We start from the raw sequence: 24,490 nt of genomic DNA, 5'->3' as shown, positions 1-24,490 counted from the left end.
TATAACCCTCGGAGTAATACAATTAAGACCATTGGCTCATCTATGACCACAATCCGTTCCCACCAAGGAAGAGCAGCGAGTGGTATCATCTCATCTACTGCGTGGGAGATGATTGTTGCACAAGAACGAGCACTGGTTTAGTCATTTTTCTAGAGCATCACGGGGCTCTTCACTATCCTGCCACCTTCTTTAATACCACAGCTCACACCGCTGCGAGTGCAGATGGACGGAACAGGTTCAGCACAAGGCTCGACAGCTTCTCCTGATGCCAGTCACACAAGAGCTGGAGTCACCTGCAGCAGAGCACCAATTGGATAACAGCTCTGTGAAAACAATAGTCCCTCGCTTGCATGCACTCGGGTCAGACAACTGAATCAAAAATATTGAGCAAATTAAGTCATTTGTCTGTGCCAGTTCAAGGACTTGTGTTCATTAGAAGCAGCTCCCAAGGTATTTCTTGATGTCATTAACTTGTTAGCACGTTAAGCATGAGTGAGGCCACAAGGGTGGATTCCAGCTCCATTACATAATTGTTCATTTGGTCTTAAAGACATTGTGCGACAAAACGAGAGACCGTTTTGTTAGAGAAAAATAAGTGATTTGCTTTCATAAATGCTGTAATCACAAATTGAATCTTGCAAACCTGCAGCTTAAAAAAATATTAGGGGCTTTGTGACCTTTGCTTAAAAAAAGTGATCAACATTTTGAGATTTCTTTCATTTGGATTCTTATTGGCAGTAAGTCAGCCAAACACAGGACGCATAAATGCAGTGGTAAGCAGCAAACGAAGCCTGAACCCTGCTCGGTTTTAACAACTTTAATGCAACTTTCACAAATTGAAAGCAAACTAACTGCATAAAATAAACCAATGCAAATTACTGAAGCATTTTACCATATTTCCATTGCAAAACACGCATATCGTTACTGACATCTAGTGGGAGAACACAGCTACGTCAAGGCAAAGGACAACGTTTTATTGTTATTAATTAGAAACTTACAAAAATATTGAAAACAGTCAATGACACTAAACAGGAGGACAAGAGACTTCAGCTGGAGTGGATGGATCAATATCCTGTGAACACAAAGTCAAGTTAGTGCATCAAGCTGATCACACGATGCTCCTCTATTTTTGTTTTTTAAGATTGTTCCATAATCTTACCACGTTTACATCTTCAATTACGATTTTCCCCTGAACCTCAATGTCGCTTTCCGTATTGTTGTGCGAGCGGTACTCTTCACTCTCCGTCTCAACAGAACTGGGCTGAGAAATTGTAGGCATGGAGAGGACATGTTTGTTTCGAAGTCGTCATGTTTTGTGACAGGTTTTCAAAAAAGTTATAGATAATATCTTCCACTTTGGACCATACTGAAAAGGTGTTAATGCACTGATTTAGAAATACTCCCAACCATGACAAACTCAAGCCTAAGAAACCAAACCCTTTACATACTAATGTAACCTCAAGACAATATTGTGTCTTCATACCACTTCATATTAGAAATGAGGAGAACCAGTTATGTTTGGAACAATTCATTAATATTTCCACATTCCCATTCACAGCACAACTCTAACCGGAGAGTAGCATAGCTGCGACACCAACCTCATAGTCTGGATCCTCCTCAGGGTCCTCGTCGTCAGCCAGCTCCTGATTGAGGGCCTCCACCCAGGTGGGATGCTCCTCTTCTTCCTCGTCCTCATCCAACTCATCCTGCTTCCTCTTGCTGCCTTTTCCACAAGGTTTAGTGGGAGAGACTCGGATTTCTGTTTGGAAACGAAAAGATAGTTTGAATTGTTTTTGTTTTTAAAATGAGTAGCTGAAGTTTCTGGCTGTGCTTAGCACTTGGTGGGTTTCCTTTGAATTTTGAAACACAGAAAATGGCCAATGGTCAAATCTAAGCCATCACTGGTAGGATCAGGTCTGTTGATCTGGGTCCCAGTGTTCAGCAGGGTCTTTATAGACCATGTCACTGACTCTTCACCCTTCAACAGGCCCCTGGTGCAGATGTAGGTGAGTGTTGGGCGATTTAGCCTGAATGAAATGACTTCAAGGCCAACGTACCGGGGGAGAGGGACCGTCCAATGCTGCTGGAAACCGGGTAGCCCATGGCGCCCTGCAGCCAGCGGGGCAGGACGGACAGCAGCAGGCGTGTGACCCGGTGCAGGCGCTTGCGGCCGGCGAGGCTCTGGCGTGCGGGACTGGGAGCCGCGGGGCTGACGAGGGCCTCCTCTCTCGGCTGCTGGAAGCCCAGCACCCACCAAACCCCGCGGTACGCACGCACCTGTGAAGCCACAGAAACTGTTAGCTTGAGTTCATCATGCTGATCCAAGTCAACCATTAGCCCCTGGACGTACCACGATGCCAAATGGCCAGAAGATGCCGCGCAGCACGGAGCGAAGCACACCGTCTCTCCTCACAACTCTGCCCTGCAGCGGAGGAGATCGCGCCGGTGAGGAAACCACCACCACAGTCGCACACACAACTAGTATGGATTTGGTTCGTCGTTCATGTTTACCTCGGAGTCTCGGGCCTGCTCCTGTTCCACGGCGCCGCTGTGGACTTCACACGTCATCCTGCTGCGGGTCGAAAGCGTGGTGGACCTGCCGGGCTGCACCGAGGGGAAGTGGAAGAACTGCGGGGAGCGCGGGACGGTTCGAGGCTAGGGAAATGTACCCTGGGGTCACCGCTGGGCAGCCAATCAACACGAGCGCACACACCTGGCGCAATCAGCAGGGCCCAATGAGCGAATCCCGCCAATTAATTTGCAACGGACCAAGGAGGGTGATCACGTGACAGATCTGTGCGTTCGTGTGATGTCGGAATAATCGGAAAAACGAGATTCCGATCGGGAAAACAGCAACTCGGAAAATGAGGGACGACTTGTTGAAAGAGTTTGGTTGATAGTTAAACACGTTTGATTAATGTTGCAAATGTACATTTAATTTGTATTGTGGTATTAAGTTGCAATGGTTGCTGTGCAAAGAGGTGTCAATGTGCTTTTGAAATGCTCTAAACACCAACAAATCATTTTGTTTACAGCGGCCATGTTTTTTTTTTACAATCCGGAAAATGGACCTTCCGAGGACCACGTGAATGCACAATCTCTTTACACAGAGGTAAAAGACATGGTTGTTTTTTTTATCAGAAACTGCTTACAAGAGATATCTAGAAGGCTTAGTTTCTTAAGCATTTTGACATTGAGGATTAGAGGAAATGTTAAACATGAACTAATCATACTGTACACATTTGGTACACAGCATTTGGTTGCACACATCAGCTCTTAATTCAACTCTTTATTTTATATTCATAAACAATCATGATGGTTCCAATTTAGTCTGTAGTTTTTATAGGCTCATGATCGATAAGTTAGTTTTTTTAGAGAATTACATTTGTTCTGTGTTATAATGCAGGTTTACAGTTTACACAGCCATGGACCAGTATCCTGGTGCACGTTGGAATTTAACAGAATTTAACAGAAAACCAGTTAAAGCAAAAATGTAAAACATTCCCTCGTTGTAGTTTCTCAATTCTGAAGGTTGACTGTTTTTCGTTGACTTACGTGACATTAAATGAATATCAGGGTTTTGTTGGTCACAAAAAACAATTTTAAGTGGATCAAGTGGTAATGAAAACAGCTGCGTCCATACTGCACATAAAATGCAGTCCGAAATTATGAAAAGTTACACTTTAGTTTCCAAAAATTAGTAGCATGTTACAGCTTATCTTAAAATATCATCCCTCGTGGAGGTACCAGATGCTCTGAGCGGCAGGGGGCGGGGAGTTGCTGCTCATCTGTCTGCTTTTAGCATAAGGAGAGGGTGAAGAGAGAGGCCCAATTACTATGCTGCCATACTTGACAAGCTCCCTAATTGGTAACCACTTCCGGCACTGGCTTTCGTCACATTTACGCATCTGTTGATGCATTTGGTGGAGGCCAAAATGTGGGGTGTAAGGATGTATAAAAGCTGCCTCTCGTCAATCCTCTTGCCAATCTACTTGCCAAGCTTGTGTGCAAAGGCACTGGGAGACATTCAGATATGTCTAAGGACGCAGTCACACGGACAGTCAGCATTGGAGCTATTTGCAATGGAACCAGCGCTTCAGATGATTTCTCCTCAGCTCGCAGGCACAGCAGCGCAGGGATCCGTGCACTCTTGTGGGCTACCAGCAGTGCAAAGTCCTTGGGTTGCTCCCTGGGATCAGACTCCCAGACAAGCCGGGAGAACATTTTTCCAAACATCCTCACTCCCGACAGCATCCCACAGTTCACTATACCAAGTCTGTCTGTGCAGAGTAGCCTAAGATCTTTGAACAACGCGAAAGAGGAAGATGATGCAGAGTCGGATAAAGGCGTGGGGAGTTCTGGGACAGAGCAGGAGTCTTCTGAATCTGTCTCTCTGGCCCTCTCCAGCCTCTCACCAGCCACACCTTGTTCAGGTTCTCGTTTGGTTCTGTGGGACCGCAGAGCTGAGCGGAGCGTCTCAGACCCATTAATGCAGAGGAGGTCTCTCCTCCAAAGGGAGAGGTCCTACCCATACACCGAGGCCCAGCACTGCCTGGACCCCGCCAGCAGAGCCGCCCTCTCCCTGCCACACCTGACCAAAGTCACCACCCCATACGGCTTCGTCACCCTGAGTCAGAGTCCTCAGATGGCGAGCGAGGAGGCTCTTCTCTGCCAGGCCGGGCTACGCCGCTTAACCAAGGATGAGGAGACTGCATGCTGTCTCAGGAAAGCTCCAGAGACAAGGACAGGAAACATCAAAGGCAACTCCTCGCACCTGTCTGGATCCAAAAAGAGACTTTCCAAAGACTCAACTGACTCGCTGACTAAAGGAAGATCAGTGAAGGCAGAGATTAAAGTTTCTTCTGCCACTTCCAGCAACACAACAGCTTCATCTGCTTCTGCAGCCCGACACCCTGACGGCAAGCTTAAACGCCGCTTCTATGAGGTTATAAAAAAACACTTCACCTCCCACCATTAGGAGCGAAACCACAGGACTAAGCTTAGCATAACTTAACTTGGTATAAATTATGCATTCATTTCTAAAAAGATTTTGCCATGAATCTCCTTATGATCATAAGGATAAGCTGTGAAAAATCATGTTGTAAAAATGTACCAGTTGTTGTTACATCACAAAATAAAACAACATAAACAGAACGCCACAATGTTGTTTGTGTATTATGTCTTTCATATTCACGTTTTAATTGATTTCCCTTTTCTTGTCTTGCAAGAACAAGACAAGCAATCAAACTCTTGTGTGGAGGAGCATCAGGGGTGAATACCTGACGTCACCAACCGGTGTTGAAGGTTAATGAATTCCTCCACCGCTTTCATGATCTTAAATGTCATTCCCTCTCAGCCCGTCCTCCTATTCACTCCCACTCACTCCTGCTGTTGAATATGTCTGTATAGTTTCCACTTCCAGCCTGAACCATGTCCTGCAGCACTGACAGGGTGTCGGTGCTCCCCTTAGTCATTCTCCTCGCTCCTTATCATATGAAGAGGTTCAGTGGAGAGGCCCTTAATGATGGCAGCCTACTGCATCTTTACAGGCCGTGTCCTCAACTCTCCCACACACGGAAATTTAGTGGGTAAATATCATTGAGACGCAGAGTGCTCGGCTCTAAGTGGAGGGCGAGGCAAACGAAAGAAAGAGAGTCCCCGAACACAAGAATAGATTAAGGTGATCTAAATTTATAATCACTCACCATTTTGTTTGCTTATGTGTATTACATCACTGATTTTACATTAATGCTTTGAAGCAAATAAGGCTTTCCGCTTCTCCTGAAGTTCACCCACAGCTCTGCAGCGTCCATTAAAAGATAAAGAAAGCTGCGTGATTGCTCATCGGTCGATCATGCTTTATCCCAGAGTTTAAGTTTTGTTTTATACTGAGAGGTGGCATATGCCATTTACCTTCACTGGCCCTAAACAAGTGAGGTCATTGGGGTGGACAAAAGAGTAGAAACACCTGTCCGTATAAAACATCGAAATTCAACAGCACCACAAATTGCATCCTCCAAAGTGACCATACAGACCAACACCGCTCTAAAACAGTTTCAACTTAAACTGAATATAATAATCAGGTTATTGCAGGTCTGTTGCATTAAACTGCATTTGTAGCTAGGACAACCTAATAATGACAACTGAGTTTATTTCTATTTTTTGTTTTGTTTTTATTTAAAGATATTTATAATAAAGTTTATGATTGAATTAATTACATCACCAAAAAACCCCAAACATGTTCTTTTATCATCTTCTATTAACTATCTCGTAAAATGTTGTTTACACACTGATGCCATCAGTATTTCCAGTATATTAAGTTGATGGTTCATGACATATCATTCATTAGGGACATGTTTCCGAATAATGAGCACTTTTACTCTTTTATTCATGACTGTATTGGTATGTTAATAGTTAAAGCTGTATGTGTTCTGCAAGTCAAACTGTCAAACTGCCTGTGAAAAAATCTTAAATTTCACTTCCTGTGGTGATCTGTGTCCGCTGTGCTTGTCACATACTCCCCTGCTGCCACGAAACACAGTGTGAAGAGCAGGTGATCATGTGATCCTCTGGCGCGTGCATCCCTCTCTGTTCTCAGATGGAAGTAAAAGGAGGAAGTTTATCCAGTTGCTTTTACCAAAGAAAGGGAAAAGCTGGAGACATTTTAATGTGGAAGTCACCACAGTGAAATTCAATTAGGTTCTTTTACATTTGGTATTGCAGGGGGTTCTGTTGTCAGTCACAACGGGCCTACATATGGTCATCGTAGTTTTGAATGAGAAAGGGACTCTTCTGGTGTAAATATAACAGAAAGGGCTCCTTTGAGAGACAGCAGCCCTTTAACACAGGCGATGTGGGAGTCATTGTGGGGTGGGAGTACTTCAGCTGCACACACGCTGCATCAACAATACACTCTGGGTAGCACGACGGCACAAATAGTGACAACACTCTGATAATAGATTATAATATTGTACGTATTTGTGTGGGGTTTTCTGTGTATCACGGACATCAAAAAGGTGCTGCACAGATCAGGATTTCCAGGATTGGTTAGTTGTTTACACTGATGATGATTATCACACTGTCAGTCTATAAATGGCTGTTACGATCCGGCTCGGTAGGGGAAAGGGAAGCAACATAAAACCAGGTGGATTTGGTAAGTGAGTTATTTATTTGTACGAAAACGGGATTGTTATCAAAACCAGAACAAAAGAGACAACCTGGAACTGAAAATGGGCCTGTGAGTGCTGCTCAAATCAAATAAACAACTTCAACAAAAGGAGGACTCATAACAGTGAGTCCCTGTTACCCTATTAAAGGAAAAGAAAACTAAACCCCTTAATTACTATCAAACAGAACACAGTCAAGAGCAGCACTCCTGCCCCTAATGGAGGATAACAAAGGGATTCTGCAGGTGTGAGTGGTCTGATCTATAGCTAACTAAAACCTGGCCCAGTCCTCAGACAAGTTTCACGTGCCTCGTTTCACAGTTTCACAAAATCGAGAGACACAGTGGCGTGCTGGTCAAGTGAAATCACGGCCGCCCCGACTGACAATGCTGTGGGGAGATTTGTAGCCACCTCCACAAATTGCTCCTTGGTGATTGGTGGACTGTTTCAGGTGCCGCTCCAATCCAGATCCTCCAGGACGCCGGCCAGAAGTGGGAGGGGCACCCTGCTTAACAGGCCAAAAAGGTTATGCATACAATATGGGGGGCAGAGGCCGGCGCCGGCCGTAACAATGGCACTATGGTGTGAGACTCGCCCGTTGATGATAAATATTAATGCATGTTAGTATTCATTTTAAAGATGCTGCGTAAGCTCCCCACCCCTTGCCACTTATACTTGCATAACCTCTAATGTAACCCATTGTAAACCAATGGCAGCTTCAGGTGGTTCAACACTTTATGTCAATAACCATCAAACAGATTGACGTAAAATGTCGTGTCTCCCTGACTTTGGAGTTCCTCTGAATTTTCATTTAATAATTCAACCTTGAGGTAGTCAAGGTCTCGACATCTGTAAGATGTTTTTCATCCCTCTTTACATCCTGATTTTTCTGACCAACGTCTGTCAAAAATATTATCCTTACTGGCCTTTGGGTTTGTCTGAATAGTTAGACCCAGTTCTCAGTTTGAATCTCGTCCTACTACAGAAAGTCTTTCTGTACAAACACGCCCTCACAAATAACCTGTAATGTGCAGTGCTACGTGAGGAATTGTACTTATTCTGTATTTACATTCACTAAATGAAGTTATCTGTCCAAAACTCCCCAGTTGGGTCCTGTATGCCAGATATGGACAAGATAAAGCACCTCGGTGTTTATCTGCTAAATTCTTTTACCTTTCCTTTAAAGTCAGTGAAGCAAAGGCTCCCGGGTAGAAGCACCAAGGCCAGAGGAAGCCATTGCATATGTAAAAGCTAAACCTGCATCATCCAGCAGAGAAGAGTCCATGCTGAGGCTTCACATGGTGAAAGCAGCTCAACAGAGAGAGAGAGAGAGAGAGAGATAGGAAAGTAAAAAGATTGCAAAAGGAGATTTCTGCTGTAACTGCTCTTTTCCTCGTTCTGTCAAGTTGAGGTTAGCTCAGAGAACAGTTTTGCCCTGAGAACAGATCATATCTTTTTTCCGGTGCCTAAAGAAGGCCGTAGACTAAAGAACGATTAGAGCAACAATGGCAAAAAAGAAAGAAAGAATTACCAGAGCAGACTCTTGAAAATAAACTCACTTAATAAAACATGCAATGACACAGAGGAGAGAGAGAGAGACAGAGACAGAGAGGGAGTCACCGAGACAGACAGGAAGTCTCTCAGTTAGAGCGGAGTTCGCCACCTGTGGACTCCACACGAGCAGTGTTCAGTGACAGCATCGAGGTGTTCGCAGGAGGTGAGCTGTTGTAACTCTTCAGAGTCCAGATGGCGTCTGGTGCAGCCAGCAGAGCCGAGGCACTGCCGCCAGCACTGCCTGTCAAACAGCACAGGTAAGACCAACAGACTCTCCAACAGCTTGCAATTATCCCACTGATATTCAGATCAGTTTTTGATTTTCATTCATCCTAATCACGTAATCCTCATTCGATAAAGTCAAGTATCCCACAGTGGATGCACGAGAGACAGCACATAGGAAGCGTTGTTTTTTTAAAGCTTTCAGAGTCACTGCTTTGCAGACACAAAGTTTTTATTTGAGAGTCGTTGCGGTCTGCTTATGCACCGTGTATGTATTCCTGGTAGAAGGGTCAAGGTTTTAGTTATTCTGTGCACTTTCTCACACAGGAGTCGATCCTTTGGTCGCTCCAGCGTGGAGACGGACTGTGTTATGCTCAGCCCTGTTGGACTCCAGCATCAGAACTACACATACAACGATGTCTTCCCCGAGCCGACCGATTGTCACGCAGCCCAGTGCCCCATACACCAGCGCTACGGTAGGTTCGCACGATGATGGAGTGAGTTCAAGAAATCACATATAGTAGCTGTCACTGCAAAAACAAATCAGTTAAATGTCAGGTAACTTAGTGCATCCCTAATTTTTGCTCTTCCAATTCTGGGGAAAACAACTGACGTATATGTAACCCATCTGTGATGTGTTACTATAGTGTGTGGTTCAGCTCTCTCAGTTCGTCTTTCAGCCATGTGAGAAGTGAAAGAGAGGAAGTAACCGTCTGAAACTTTCAATAAAATACATGAGAAACTTCAGAGGGCTCCCCATCACTCCGACTATAGCAACTTCTGAAAGTGTAACTCCACTGACGATGCAGCCTGCATTTGCCATTCTTGAGAGGCTGTGTCCGAACCGGTTGTCTCTCTGTCGCTCACTGTTCCCGTCTGACCCAAATCCGTCTCGCCGCGTTGCTCAGATCCCTGTCGACACCAGGAGAGATTTTTCTCCGCCGGCACCCCGCCGCCTGTGCCGAAGAAGAGGTTGGCTCGCACCTTCTCCCTCCCTGGCACCGATTCTTCTCCGCTGTGTCCCTGGTCTCCAGTGTCCCCACTGCGAAGGCACCCTCAAAACTTTGACAACCCCTTGTACATGCTGGCACCCACACCTGACAGCTGTTTCCGTCAGGAGATAGAAGAGGTTACGCCCGCTTGCATGAGTCCTGTGCCCTCACTGTCCTTCTCCCAGTTGACCTTTGACACCCTTGACGAACACCTGCCCAACCTCTTCAGCAGCTTTGACGACCAGAGGGTCGTTTCTCAGGGGATTCAGCATCGCCATCTACTCTTTCTGAGAAGCATGGCGCAGTGTATAGAGGCCGGGATCCTGCTGCGAGGAGAAGCCACAGAGAATGATGTCAGCTCATACCAGCCTCCGGATTTCCTGCTGGCTGAGGGCAGTCAGCCAAAGCAGATTGGGGACGCGGTTTACTACAAACTGCACAGCCCCAAGTTCCCAGGGAGGGCACTCGGTTTAAAGGTATTATTATCACAGCCCCTTTTTCCACTCCACATTGTCCACAACCTGAATTTTTGGAATGTTTTCTGCAATTATCTCTTGCCGTCTCGAAATTGTAGAAGTGGTGTGCAGGTTGCACACAGTAAATGATCTTTATCAACATAGGCAAATGGCTCGCGGTAACAAAAATCACTTCCTCTGAACTGTCATCAGATGACACAGCTGGAACAGGAAGATATATATATATATATATATATATATATATATATATGTATATATATACAAACATTTTTGTCGTGCAAGAGGTTTCCTGGTTGTGACTTTAGCTTTAGAAGTTTTCTTTCCCTCTCTGCAGGTGCACAGACAACAGACTGATGAAGCTCCCCTGCCTCCCACCAAAAACCAGCTGTCACATGTCAACGTGCAAAATGTGGTCGCTCATTTCACACCCAGCGACGCCCTGAAGAATGATTCCAGCATGTCACAAACACAAGACCCTGCTACGCTTTTGAAGACAGAATGCACTGCCGCTGCTGAACCACCAGGGGGAGGCAGCACTGAGTATTCCACAGGTCCTGTAACCATCAATCTGACCTCGGTCCAGTGTTTCCTCCAGAGAGGACACTCTGTGAGTGTGGAGAGGGACCTGCCACACGTCTCTCTGGAGGACTTTGTCCAGGAAAGCAGCTCACTTCACAGCTCAGACTGTTTGGTTTATGACAGACAGGTGTGTGTTCTGTTGCTGCAGATATTAATGGGTGCACAACATCTGTACAACATCGGTGCCACTCCAGCCGAGCTCAGACCCCAGGAGGTCTTTCTAGTGTGGCCCAGTGGGGAACGGGACGAGGGAAGAATCAAGCCAGAACAGGGCGCCTCCCCTGACACGGAGAGAAGTTTCCCGACCAGCAGATTGAAAAAAGACGTGGAGTGGGAGCAGACGGAGGGAAAAGGGAGTATCCAGGTGTTATGGAGGACACAGGGTTCCCCACGCGTGGTGTTAAGCCCACAGTGTTCTCCTCTGTCTGCGCCTCACCCCATTTCCTCCATAAAATGCCAGATTGGAAACCTGTTGCAATACTGCTTGGCTCCACATGATAGTGCAGCGTCTCTGGACCCAGGTCTGTCCAGGTCGTCTCACCGGAGGGCTCTTCTTCATCTGACCTCTTTGCTCCAGAATGGGAGCAGGGGGCCACAGATAGCAGACATGGTGGCCATGCTTCAGGTGCTCCTCTGGGGTCCCCGCACCCCCCTCCCCCTCTTCAATCACAGAGGCTCCACGACAGCAGCAGTACACAACTGGCTGACAATCAAACGGGCCCTGCTGGTGATGAAGCTGGCAGAGAGAGGGGTGATGATCAGAGATCAGTCTGCCCTGGGCTGGGATGAGTATATGCGCCTGCAGTACCTGTCATTCACAGACCCTGAGGCAGTTGAGGGTGTGATCGGTCAACTAGAGCTCACTTTGACGATGGACTAACTGACTAATTGTTGAAATTATATGGCTCCTTGAATGACTTTCAGGTTAGTTAAAATCAATTTCCTTCCTTGCTCATTCTACATATTTGTTGTTAACATACTGCTCTTCATAATTTAAATTTGGTCAAATAAAATACTTCACAATGACGATTTGTTGCTGTCATTAATAATTAAATGCCCTGAATTCCCACAGGCGTAAGTCTATAACAACCCTAACATGATTTAACTCTGATCGTCGCTTACTTAGTCACAAACAGCTCCTAAGAATAGTTTGAGAAATACTTTGAGACACTTGCCATTCAAGATCTTTGCTACAGTTTTTCTGGTTTTCCACATTTTATTATTATTAATGATGAGGCGCTTCAGGCCTCATCATGCTTTAAAGGGAGCTGGTCGTCACACCAACTACCAGCATCTGAAAATCCCTTTCTAACAGAAGAACGTATCCGTTTTTGAAACATGACGACTCGTGAACACGCGCGCACACACGCACTTGCGTGTGTCTCCTACAGGTTCTACGTCGGCATGACCTCACAGGACAACAGATGCCACTGTCTAGATGAGCACTTTTATTTAGTACAGTTACAACATGCAGATTTTTATCAAGTGAATTAAAACAACAAATGTAAATCATGCACACATTAATAAAAAAAAAATCAATATAAACTGGAGAATCAACCGATAATTACCAAGAAGACATCTACTTACATCAGACTTACTTACGTAAGACAAATTTAAATTTATCATAAATATTACACTGTGGAGATTTTTTTTTGGGGGGGGGGGTGAATATGAAGTCAGAACTACACATCATGAAGGGTAATGCAGTGGTGAGCACACATCGCGCTGATATAATGTGGGCGCTTGCTTTACATTCCTGGTATATTAACATCTTACCCTAGTGCAAATATTGAAACACGGCACATGGGTGGGTTTAAGGTATAAAAAACAAAAGGGAACAGCAAACCTCAACCGTACTGAATTTGCTTTAATATTCATTACCTTAAATTATAAGGATGTGTGGGTATGAATCAAAATAAGTACAACGGATATTTTGTGACTGCTCAGCGTAATTTAATCATCGTCGGAAGAATCTCGCTCAATACTGTAAGCCATGAAGAAAGCGTCAGGGCGGGCAGGGACGAGGGGATGGCCCGGTCTCACAATCTCAAAGCCCAGGAAACTGAACGTACGCAGGAGGGATGCTGAGGAGGGACAAGATGTAAACACATGTAAATCTCCAACACATGATTCCTCTCGCCCTCCCAAAAAACTTATTTTTGAACCCTATCTAAATAAATAATACACATGTGACATTTCCAGCACATTTTATGTATAATTTAGGAGCATCGGATATTTCTTTTTGAGCACAAGGTTCTAGATCCTATTAAGATTAAATGGGATAGAGAAATATGAGAAAAGTGTAAGTATCACATCCCATTTATATCATGGGTCTAGAAATCAGCTCGTACTGTTCACATGGAATCTTAATCATCACGTCACAAATAAATGCGATAAACAAGACAATCCACCTACGAAGATACAGTAAGCATCTCATCTGCCACGATAAGCTGCGGTTCATTGGCCTCATATTTATATTAAACACATTTCTAATGCAGACTCAAAGATAAAGGAAGATTGAGAGATTGGGGAGAATATATAACTAGTAAAACAGTCAAATATGTCCCAATTGTTATTAGCATTAATTACCTTCTGTTTCATTTTCAAACCAAATTATTTCTCTATTGGAAGTGACAAATGTCAATAAGGCTGCCGTACATTTTAACTGTTGGCTTTACTATTCAGACAGCCAGTGCTATATCAGTTTTTTATAAACATTAACAGCTGAGTAAACACAGACAGAAAAAAAGTGTCTTGCCTCTATCGTCACGGCTCTTGTGAAAGCAAATGAACACGTGATCAGCCTGCAGCTGCTCTTCTGCGAATTCCAGCAGGAGGGCGAAACTTTGAGACAAAGCAAACAAAAAAAGTGTTAATGTGTTACAGGAGAGATGTTGGTAAATTTCAGAAGAAAACAATTATTCATGATGGTCAAAGTACATTTCTATGGACAAAAACATTTCATAAAACACATCTCAACAATGAGGCTTCATGTCTGTCATGACTTGTTTGGTCAATCATGCTCATACATTTATCATCTAAAAATTGGCGTGTTTTTTTTACATTTGCAAACATTTTTATTTTCTCCCCGCTACGCTATAAATAAAAACCAAATGTCAGTTTTTACTTGAGCATTTAACAAACTCTTTGAATTCCTTAAGCAAATTAATCCATCCCAGGGTTTTTTCTTTAGTTTCATTTCAAACATATTAAACCAAATGATTTTCCTTTTGATCACCAACAAAAATGTTCTGCGTACTCACCTGTCTTTGCTGCCCTCGGGCAAAGCTCCAGGAGGGATTTCAAGGTAGAGGTTCCCCCCTTTCAGGGCCGCCCTCCACACACAGTGCTTTCCTTCAGAGCGACGGGGCTCAAAGAGCAAGAAGCGCACTCTGCCGTTGGCAGGGGGCGGCTCCTCAAGAACCAGCAACTGAGCATCCTGGAGGAGGACAGCCGGGAAAAAGTGTGAGACGAGTGCTTTCATTTCAGTTTACATCAAGAATAACGTTAGAAAACAACAAACCCTAAAAATAAACTGCCGGCTGAAAAGGAAATTATGACAAAGTCAAAACATTTGTTGTGACATTATTTTAATCCAGATGCAGCTGCATCAAAAAATAACTGAACAAGCAGAACGTTACGTACGTAGATAAAAGTAAGTAAAGCTAAAAAGCAGGCGTAACAGGTTCAGCACCACTGAGAACGAGTCGTAACTCGGGGGGCACACATGGCAACGGCAGGTTTTATTGTAAACACGCTGGGAACACACATTTTGCCATCCAGTCATCCAGAATATGATAAGTGCTGAATGGCAAACAACTGCTGTTGTGTTTGTCTCTCTCCTGGGAGAGAGACAAACAAATCCCTTCTGCATTGGTGGCACAAAGCAGGTCCACCCTGCCCCCAAATCAAAAACATGCTGCGGGTGACAGAAGTCAAATTGCTGTAAAATAAAATTTTTAAAGTGGTTAAACTTACAGAGTAGAATAGCTTAGCTGAAAGATTGCGATCCCGCTGGTCATTCCCTCGCCCACCTGGGATCTTCAGGGGTGGGAGAGGGGCATCAGGAGCACCACAGAGGCCCTGGACACGGGTTACTGCAACAGTGGGAGCACCTCCTGGGACTGGAGATACTGGAGGGCGAAACAAACACACACGCAGACGGAGCCATTAAAAAGTGGAATATTCACGAGAGATCCTGCAAACGAACGCAAACCAAACTCTCAATTTAAACCTCCGGCTCGGAACAAATCACACAGGTCGGTGATTCATCTGTGAAATAGTAAAACATTTCCTAAAGCGGAGTGAGTCTTTCGACACAAAATACAATGCTGGGGCCCATCGTTCAATCAGTAACTGTCCCCACTTAGGGCACACACATTTATATGCTTTTTCCTGATAATGAACTTTTGACTTGTGCACATTCAATTAACAAAGCGGGATTAGTTCCCTACCACCTCACACTGATGACTTGAATACTGAAATTCCATCTACAGCATCTACTGCCTGTGGGAAAATTCATTGCACATCATGTAAAAGAGTGACCCATCACTCCCTTAAATGAACAGGGGATGTGTGCCTCGGTTTCTCAGACAGGGACACACACACCAGTTTTTCCCCCCAATTTCAATCCAAAGGCACTATAGAATTGGCTTGGCTTGCTTGTGCAGTCTGTGCGTGTAGCTGCATAAATTGACAGTGTTTAAAGTGGGCCTATTTTCAGAGCCCAGATCAGGAACAAGACCTATTAGCAACTGCGGCAGCACTGTCACAGCAACGCTAACGCTCTCACTCACAGATGCTCTCTTACGCAAATGCCACTGTCGTGCTATATGTGGAGTGGATGTGTGAAACCCAAATGAGAAGCATTGTCACTCCAACAGCACATACGAGTGAAATTCATTTGTAGTGTCCAGCCTATTGCTCGATCATGCAGAGAAATGGAGAAGCCACTTCCTCACACAGGTTCTCCCTAAATCCCAGTGTCAGATTGTGTAAAACAGCCAATTACCATCTTCACACAAAACCTCTGATGCCTCTATTTTTTTCCACATGAGCACTCAAATCAATTTCTGCATTCAGCAGCCTTTTGAAACCCTCGCACAGCAGGCGGCAACACATTTGCACACCCTGGGTTGTTGTGGCAAAAACAGCCGCTCCGGTCACAGTAGGAATGAGTCTCTCCAGCCTCTGCTTGCGTAAGAGCGCTGTTGCCATGCATTAATATCACGTAAAGCTCCACTCATCACTCGGAGGTAAGGTTACGCAAGTATTGTTGCAGGAAATTTTGGTGCCGGTGTAGTGCCAAGAGAGAAAACATGGATCAGACGCCACATTAAAAAGGCTGAAAGCGAAAACAACACTTTTTAGCGATCTTCAACCAGCTCTATCACTGGAGTATTACATAACAGCTTCTATACTGTAGTCATCGTCGTGTGTGTGTGTGTGTGTGTGTGTATGCGCAGAATAAGGAATAGACTGTGTACAATGTGTGATCACTGGACTCAACATTCACCCTCACCCCCCCACTCTTTCACGGTGCAATGGAAATTTCCTATGAGTCTTTCCCAATAGTACAGACCTCGACCAAAGCCATGTCAGGACACGACGGAGGAATTAAACACACACACACACACACACACACACACACACACACACACACACACACACACACGCGTCGGTTCTATAATATGATAAGCCATAATTCCAGGGATCAAACTCCAGTCAGTTAGCACAGGCGCACACACCGACATGGCAGATCTCTCCACCACGGTTAACTTAATATTAAGTATAATTAAAAAGGTTCTGTTCAAGTGATGGTCAACTATCCCGAGTGTCTGCATCGTATCTTTCACGAGAGATGAAGGCCAGGCCGCAGCCGAACCCGGGGACAACGTGAACACAATGAACACAAGCCCCGAGGCCAAGGTGGATCAATTGGACTCGGCTCGTTAGCTCCACGCTAACTTTACATAACCCTGCTAAAAATATGTTGACTGGCCCGTGCTGCGCCCCCCAGACAGAAGTAAAGGTCAATGTAAAACATATCATCAAACCACCGTGGTGTTAGTTGCACTACAGCCTTAGACATGAGACGTGTTAATAATAATACAGTGGCATTAGCTGTAAACTGCTGCAGTTAGCATTTCACTCTGCGTTGATATTAGCGTGGAAAACAAGCCGACACACGACAGACTACCACACACGAGGGATTTTGGAAAGATGTGACACTGGATGAAATGTTGTTATCGACCCTTTGACGTTAGCTAGCTTAGCACCGCGGCACTTAACCAATGCATTTCTGCGGCGTTTCACAAATTGGCTAACACGTTAGCATTAGCTTAGCTAACTGGAGCCTGGTTATACCAGCAGACGCGGTAACTACGACTCTGTCTATTTGCTGGATACCAGCGTTCCGTGAACGTCACATAGGGTAGGATAACCCCCCGTAGTTTGATATGATTATTTTTTTTTTTTATCTTTTTTTTTTTTAAAGGTTGTTTAATGAAAGGTAGTAGTTATAAATAAAAGCTGTGATACCTAACTCGGCTGACGGTGTAATTTTCAAACAGCAGACGGATTAATAGTTATGTTATGTAAACAGTGCTCGCTGCTCCAGGAAATAGCCCGCGTCGCTCGAGCTAGGCCGCGGTTTCTTTAAATGTAGCATAGCAACGGCTGAGGTTCGACGATCCGCCACGGGCCACCACGTACCTCTCGCTCTGGGTGCTATTACTGGACTGCTCGACGACAGGCATCTCGGATAAGTTTCTCTCTTTTTCTCTAACAAAACAGTGGCTATTCAAAATCGTCTGAAGGTTAGATTTAACCATCCGGCCAACGTCCGCACCAGTCGCTCTCTCTGCCCGCTCCTCCTCGCCGTCTGCGGGGCTGAGGCTCTGCAGGCTGCGGTACTCGTGGTGGGCGTGTCCTCTCGTCCTGACGTCAGGGCGTCGCGCAGGCAGCTCCGCGCAGGTAACATGAAGGTAAAAGGCCCGTGTTGGACACTTCACTCTAATAATAAGTTTATAATTAGCATGTACTTAAAGTATTACAAGTTTTAAAAACAAGGCCCAAATGAGTATTACACTGCCGTCCTTTTTTTATCATTACTAATGTAAGATCAGATTTATTTTTCATGAACTTTGAAATCAGGACAGAGAGGGAAGAATGTAAAATGAGATGTATTTTTGTGGAGATTTATTTAGTAGATATCCTTCTTTTTCTCTGTTTTATATTTGATCCTTGAACGATTTAATTAAGATAAGATAATTATTTATTAGCCCCACTATATAGTAATTTATATACTTAAAGTATTCTGCTCCTTCCTTTTGATCTGGAACTATATAACGCCACGCACTTTACATGCGTGATTAAGATGCGGAGTGATATGATGAAAAATTTGATGTGCCACTTTATAGTTCCAGGTGTACGAGCAGAACACAATATGTATACTGTATGTATACCATATGTTAAAAAAACATAAATTACATTTTCTAAATCCTCAAACATACGGCTGAGAAAAATAAGGTAATATGATACAAAATAAATCTCAGAAAATACAAATCTCATCTTACATTCTTCCTTCTCTACAGATGAAATGTCCTAATTAAAAGTTTATGATATATATATTATTATGATGTGTATATATATTGCAAAGCAACCGCTATTGTCGAGTTGCTCTCCAGTCTCTCCATCTGTGTAAATGCCTTATTTAATTTTTCTCGAGAGCAAGGTTGATAGTATATCAGACAAAGTTTAATTCGTGCATCTAATCTTTCTAATCATCTAACACTTGTCCACTTGCAGCCTAAATGCTGTTAAGTATCCTCAGTATCAGTGCAAACTCTGAATGTCGTTTTCCTTTTTTCAACCACTCTCATCTGTTCCTGTCAATCAAGGGAGCCAAGAGGAACATGGTGCACTGGGTGCACAACAACGTCTCTGGTGCCTGCACTTCAGAAATCCCCATCAATACAACTGTACTAACTTCACTTCACCGAAGAGTCTAATCTGAAGGTAAGTTTTTCTCTCTGTAGAGGTTCATATAAAACTAAACCCTGAGCTTCCTAAGATTCTATTTGCCCTTTTCCACTAGCCACAAGTGCCTATTTTAAGCCATCTTATGTTTGTCTGTACAGCACAGTTTGAAGAGCTGTGTGCACGTGGTGGCAGTGCAGGTGCATATACTTTTCATTTGTCTGCATGCAGGACAAAAAATCCTCTTCGTCTTAATTTACAGCTTACCTTTGAATGCCATCGTAAACATTACTCTCAACCCAAGGGACCGATTAAGAAAACATCATAAGTAAGAAATATGTCCACCATACACAACCAACTGAATTTTACAGTAACTCTTGTGCAAGTATCTGACTCATTTGTTGTTGTTGATGTTTTGTTTTTTTAAATAGTGTCTTATGATCGGATTCTGTCCATTGAAAATCTGAGCGATGTTCCAAATCCATGGAAGGGATTCACTGTGAACCGCTGCTTAGTGCTGGCCCTGGTCGTCCTGCTTGTGACCTCAGGGGTGAATGAACTGCACGGTGAGTACTGTAATCATACATACAGGGAGAAAACACAGCTGACAAAGGAGATGTCTTGAATAAAGAAAAACATGCGGTATCTCGTTTATTTCTGGATTATTGCAGTAATGTGCTACACACATGGTAAACAATATATACTGCATGGCTGCCTCGAACAATGCTTTCTACTTCAGTGCATTATTTGAGCATTTTCCACTCCACACTTCCTGGTCGATGGCTTTTGTGTCCTGAACTCCTTCTCCACTGTTTAAGGTGCCTTGTATATTATTTTGTTTTGCAGATGCCGTGGGCTCTTTTGTTGAGGAGACGGGTATTAGATCTTTCATTAGGAGTCTGCAGGATGGTTCAATAACTCAGGTATTGTCCACGACTGTCACACACCTTCTCACAAAGCCCACGCATTCTGTTTAGAGTCAAATCAATGGTCAGATTGTTTTGGGGGGTTTTTGCGTCCCCCCCCACACACACTTATTCAGAGCAGTGCACATGAATATAGATTTTTGTTTATGTTTCTGTGTGCAGTTTGAAGATAAAGTATATACTTAATGCTGTAGTAATAGTAGAAGAAGTTGACTGAATGGTGTAAATAATTTTGGTTCTTCACTGTCTGTGGAACTGCTCCAGGTGTTCAGTTCAATGTCAGGTAAAACTGAACTGTACAATAATATAGAAAAGCACAAACAACAATTCTAGTTGATTTCCCTTTAACTTCAACAAAACTACACCATAAACGTTAGACCCGTTAAATACTGTACTGTAGAATCTAATCCTTGAAGGCACTGTATAAAAGATCTTCATGCGGTTGTAAATGTGCATAAGGCCATGTGTAAACCTGTGTGTCGTCTGCTGCTGTGTGCCTCCAGATCTCCATATGGGATAGTTTTATGTGTTGGTGGGGAGCTGAAGAAGTCGGAGCGATAAGGAGAAGAAAGAAGCCGATTGGCCCCAAAGCCGTCCTGAAACCCAAAGCTAAAGAATAAAAAATGCACAGCTGCTGAAAGAAGAGTGAGAGGTCAAGAAACAGAGGTCATTAGTCGTCACAACAGCAGGTCGACAAAAAAAAACAGTCGTCGGTATAATTGGCATCTTATTTTAACATAAGGCTAGACAATTTAAAATTCAAAAGACAAATGCAGAAATATCGATCAACTTTAATACATATTTTAATCACTGAATCAAACCACCAATGTGCTCTTAAAGAAGATAAGAGGTTTTGAATAAGCAATACGTTTTTTTACTACTCAGACAACTTCTTATAATAGAAGACGATAATACTGATACTTGAATTATATAGTATCAAATATCTGTTAACACGTATATTTTTCAATAAACCTGACTACCTGTGAGTGTGAGAAACATCTTGCTGTGAGTTTACTACACGATATGGGATAAGGCCTCCCAAGGTTAACACGTGCCCTCTCTACCAGTGTATTAATACTGGTAATACACTGGTACTAGTAAACTATTCATGAATGCACTGCCAAATGACAAACAGCTTCAGCGGCATCCGCACTCCTTTGCTATTATATCGGGTTTAATGGAGAGATAAGTCCCGTGTTCATTCAAATCCACAACCTCAAGGGCGTCGTAGGCCACAGGCACACAGCACGGAGCGCGCTCATCCACATTCTCACTCTCGATGTGGGAGTTGAGCAGCACGGCGTGGTTGTTGGCATTGATAAGCGGGAACGCACACGAGCCGCGGCAGTTGTTGATGGTGGCTGTGTTTGGACCCACGAGATGCCTTTCAAGGGAGATGGTGAGACTCTTCAGCCCGCAGACGTTGCCCCTGGCTTGGTTATCGGGGTCCGCCCTGGTGGTCCGCGGTCCGCTCCGCTGCTCATACGCGTGGGCCACCGTCTGCAGGGCCTTCAGCAGCAGAAAGGCACGGTACTGGTTCTCTCCTATTTCACGCAGGAGAGAAAACAGAAGTACCAGTTAAAAAGGAATAATTCAGGAGCTTGAGTTGAAAATAAACAGGGTGGTGTGACTTGATCTGACTGGATTGTGGGGAGGTGCCTGATATCAAAAGTTTGGGGAAACTTTGCTTTGGGCTGTAGTTGTTGCACACATCACCTGCCGCTGGTTCCTTCTTCGGCAACACACTGAGTTCATTGAGCCTCCGCAGCCTCTCCGTGGCCCTGTGACCCACCTCCTCCTCCTCCCTTATTGCCTCCATTATCTGCATCCCAATCTGCTCCACCCTCTGCCGGAGCTCCTCCAACAGTGCGGGAGACAGGGCCAACTGTCCATGGTGCAGCTGAAGCGTGGAGCTCCACCCGGTGAAGGAGAAGACGGTGGGGTACGAGGAGTTGATCAGTCCTGCCAACAGCATCTCGTTAGAGGATACGCCCAGTGACAGAGGAGGCATGGAGTGAGCCGAGTCCAGCTTGATCTGAGGGGAGTCAGGGTGGTCCTGAGGCAGGACGCCACACAGAAACCGCCTCAGCTCACAGAGGAAGGAGAAGGTCTGCGAAGAGGCCGGGGGTGAACCCGAAACCTGTCTTTGTCGAGAAAAGGGAGTCAAAAACAAAGGTTCATGAGCACCACTCTGACAATATTCTGGGAAAATACTTCAATAGGCAACATGAGTTGCTAAAACTACCTCGTATCAGTTACCCCGGAGAAAAGCAGCAGTGGAGTTATGCTGATGTTACTTCCTGATTTCTCACCAATGAGGACGTCTTTTAGGTTCTGCTCTACAATGAGAGTAAGCGTGAGCAGAGTTTACTTGGAACGAGAAAGTGACAACGCGAGAAGATGGGATCTTACTCATATCAGGGGATTTCGGCTCAACAGAAATTCTCCACTTCTGAGAAACGTCGCCCACTGATGCTTTTCCCGTCAGTAGTACGTACTGTGTTTCTCCTGAAATACACGCAGACTGGACACAACAACAGGGGTTGGCAGTTGACAATATTAACCACAGGTCATGTGAAATCTGCAAGTGTCTTATTGTTTGTCTTTTGAAACATCATTTACAAATATCCATTGCTGTGCTACAGCTAAAACAAATGTACAATCAACAGATCGAACAATGCAATCTGTGCAATATTCGCAGCCGGCCTTTCTGTACCTGCGTGTTCGGCTTCATAGACTGACTGGAGAAAGTGACGGCCAGGCCTTCGCCTCCTCTGAGTGGACTTTGAAAAGCCAAGAGCAGCACGGGGCTCAGCCTGAGCAAGGGAGACTGTGGCAGGTCAAAGGTCAGCACGAGTGCTCCGCTGTCGTCTTCCTCTGACACAAGCGCTGATGGAGCAAATAATTCATGACCCAAGATTCAAGAATACAACAGCAGCCAACATTTAGACTAAAATGGTTGCAATCAGAGAGCCCTCTTACCTCCAGTTGGATGCAAAATCTCCAATCCACTTCTCTGGCTCCTGCTTGTTTCCTTCGAGAGCTTCAATAAGACTGAGCCTGATGAACTGTCAGGTGCGGTGCAGATTCCAAACAGAGCAAGTGTGTCGTTTGTGAGTTCACCGTCGCTCCCCGCACCTTCACGCAACGCTGCGAATATGTCATCCACATAGCACGGTGCGCTGCGGGGGGCGGGATGAGAAGCTGTTGAGGCCGAGGAGGACTGTCCCAAAGTCTCTGATGAGCTCATTGTGTGGCGGTCTCCTTTGGTTGAATTGGAGAAGAAAAAAAGAACAATTCACATGAAACGCTGGAGAGAATCCTCCAAGCGCACAAATTGACAAGAAACATAAAATCACGAAGGCATTTTACAAACGATGCATGAATACAGGTAGAATTGTCTGTGTAGAGTCTGACCAGTGGCCATGGGGTTGTGGTCCGGGATCAGCCGGTGTCCTTGTGAGACGTGCAGCGCCGCACAGAGCCGGGTCCAGCAGAGCATCAGCACTCCGCAGCACAAGACATTCACCACCAGCATACTTGTGTCGTCTGGCAATTTCTCGACTGCTTTGGGTCGAGCTGCAGACTCCAGACTTATGCACTCCCACCGTCCCTTCTCATTAACCGGGGAACACACTACCAAGAGAGGAATACCATGTGTCCTTGATGATTAAGACTGTGTGGTCTGTTTCTGACGTTTGAGAGGACCCTCTTTTTTTCACCATCAGGGAGACGGTTAGTTATCAACTACGCTCTCAGCATCACCAGGACACAGAAGCTCCTAATTCAAGGTGGTTTAAAGATTTAGTTTGACACTTTGGGAAATTCTCATATACTCAGGTATCAAGAGTTAGTTGAAAAGACCACTCTTGTGAGTTTGCTCAAAACATTAAGCTAGACTTAGTTTGCTTTAAGCAAAGTGGGAAAAACATCTATCTATACACATCTATATACATATATATATATATATATATATATATACATACATACATATATATATATAGATAGATAGGACAGCTTATGTGCTAGATTTGCTTATAATGGACAAACATAAGAGCAGTATTTATGTATCAGCAAGGTGAAGAAGCATATTACCCAAACCATTCCTTAGAAAGACTGTGATGAGTCAGTCATCACGTGATATGACTGTCGAAGGGTTTAAAAAGAAAAAGAAAAAAAAGAATTAAGATAATCGATTCATTGTTCATGGCAACTATTCTGCCTCTATTTCTGTTGATTTCAAGCGGGGGGGGGGGGGAAATGAAGCAACACAAAGACAAAGTTGGTGATGATAGAGCTGCGTGCAACAATATCATTCAGAGCATGTCCTCATTATTGTGTACCATGTTATCGGACTCGGAACAAAAAACCCCTGCGCTCAAAGAGAGGAGTGGAGAGGCGCCATCTGATACCTTTCAAGGAACTGTTACTCCCATCACCAGTCTCACAGCTGCAGTCTTGTTTTGCAGACAGTCAAGGTCTCCGAGCTGCTCGGTGGCCATGTATCCCAAGAGATAAAGTCAAGGTTCACGCTACAAAACTCCAGTGAGGAATGAAAAGAGTCATTCATTAATCTCAACTGTTTTCAATAGATC

At 44.5% G+C, this 24,490-nt stretch overlaps 4 protein-coding genes and 1 long non-coding RNA gene across 7 annotated transcripts; 2 read left to right on the top strand and 3 right to left on the bottom strand.

The window, feature by feature from the left end:
- Window positions 1–802: 802 nt before the first annotated feature.
- On the bottom strand, window positions 803–2,713 carry org (oogenesis-related gene). The gene is made up of 6 exons (XM_035648867.2): window positions 2,512–2,713; window positions 2,351–2,422; window positions 2,058–2,277; window positions 1,599–1,759; window positions 1,160–1,261; window positions 803–1,072 (listed from the first exon to the last, which is right to left on the bottom strand). Exons 1-6 carry the CDS (start codon window positions 2,566–2,568, stop codon window positions 1,025–1,027), a joined length of 660 nt encoding a protein of 219 aa, XP_035504760.1. The 5' UTR covers window positions 2,569–2,713; the 3' UTR covers window positions 803–1,024.
- A 5,873-nt stretch (window positions 2,714–8,586) lies between these two features.
- Window positions 8,587–12,016, top strand: peak3 (PEAK family member 3). Its single transcript, XM_035648941.2, has 4 exons — window positions 8,587–8,977; window positions 9,270–9,418; window positions 9,851–10,410; window positions 10,745–12,016. Exons 1-4 carry the CDS (start codon window positions 8,913–8,915, stop codon window positions 11,867–11,869), a joined length of 1,899 nt encoding a protein of 632 aa, XP_035504834.2. The 5' UTR covers window positions 8,587–8,912; the 3' UTR covers window positions 11,870–12,016.
- Window positions 12,017–12,417: 401 nt separating this feature from the next.
- Window positions 12,418–17,897, bottom strand: oaz1a (ornithine decarboxylase antizyme 1a). Its single transcript, XM_035648944.2, is given in 6 exon segments — window positions 12,418–13,073; window positions 13,748–13,833; window positions 14,253–14,428; window positions 14,968–15,054; window positions 15,056–15,122; window positions 17,704–17,897. Coding segments are annotated over 6 exon segments (666 nt in total). The 5' UTR covers window positions 17,823–17,897; the 3' UTR covers window positions 12,418–12,942.
- Window positions 17,898–17,945: 48 nt separating this feature from the next.
- LOC118318878 lies at window positions 17,946–20,887 on the top strand. 2 transcript variants are annotated; one of them, XR_004795843.2, is made up of 6 exons: window positions 17,946–17,964; window positions 18,891–19,008; window positions 19,232–19,297; window positions 19,401–19,535; window positions 19,816–19,892; window positions 20,399–20,887. It is a non-coding gene; the product is annotated as an uncharacterized LOC118318878 (long non-coding RNA). The 2 variants fall into 2 exon arrangements; XR_004795842.2 differs by having other exon boundaries at window positions 17,955–17,975.
- amh (anti-Mullerian hormone) lies at window positions 19,596–24,446 on the bottom strand. Of its 2 annotated transcripts, XM_035648943.2 has the most exons (8): window positions 24,308–24,446; window positions 23,313–23,531; window positions 22,878–23,159; window positions 22,612–22,784; window positions 22,308–22,419; window positions 22,141–22,234; window positions 21,612–22,039; window positions 19,596–21,439 (listed from the first exon to the last, which is right to left on the bottom strand). In XM_035648943.2, the coding sequence occupies exons 2-8, from the start codon at window positions 23,431–23,433 to the stop codon at window positions 21,033–21,035; spliced, it is 1,617 nt and encodes a 538-aa protein (XP_035504836.1). In that variant the 5' UTR covers window positions 23,434–23,531; window positions 24,308–24,446; the 3' UTR covers window positions 19,596–21,032. The 2 variants fall into 2 exon arrangements, with proteins under 2 accessions (XP_035504836.1, XP_047192941.1); XM_047336985.1 differs by lacking the exon at window positions 24,308–24,446 and having other exon boundaries at window positions 23,313–23,707.
- Window positions 24,447–24,490: the final 44 nt, after the last annotated feature.

Source organism: Scophthalmus maximus, chromosome 13 (assembly GCF_022379125.1).
Source record: "Scophthalmus maximus strain ysfricsl-2021 chromosome 13, ASM2237912v1, whole genome shotgun sequence".
Taxonomy (NCBI): domain Eukaryota; kingdom Metazoa; phylum Chordata; class Actinopteri; order Pleuronectiformes; family Scophthalmidae; genus Scophthalmus; species Scophthalmus maximus.
Note: the sequence above shows the minus strand (reverse complement) of the source record. Positions and strands in the feature narration are given on the sequence as shown.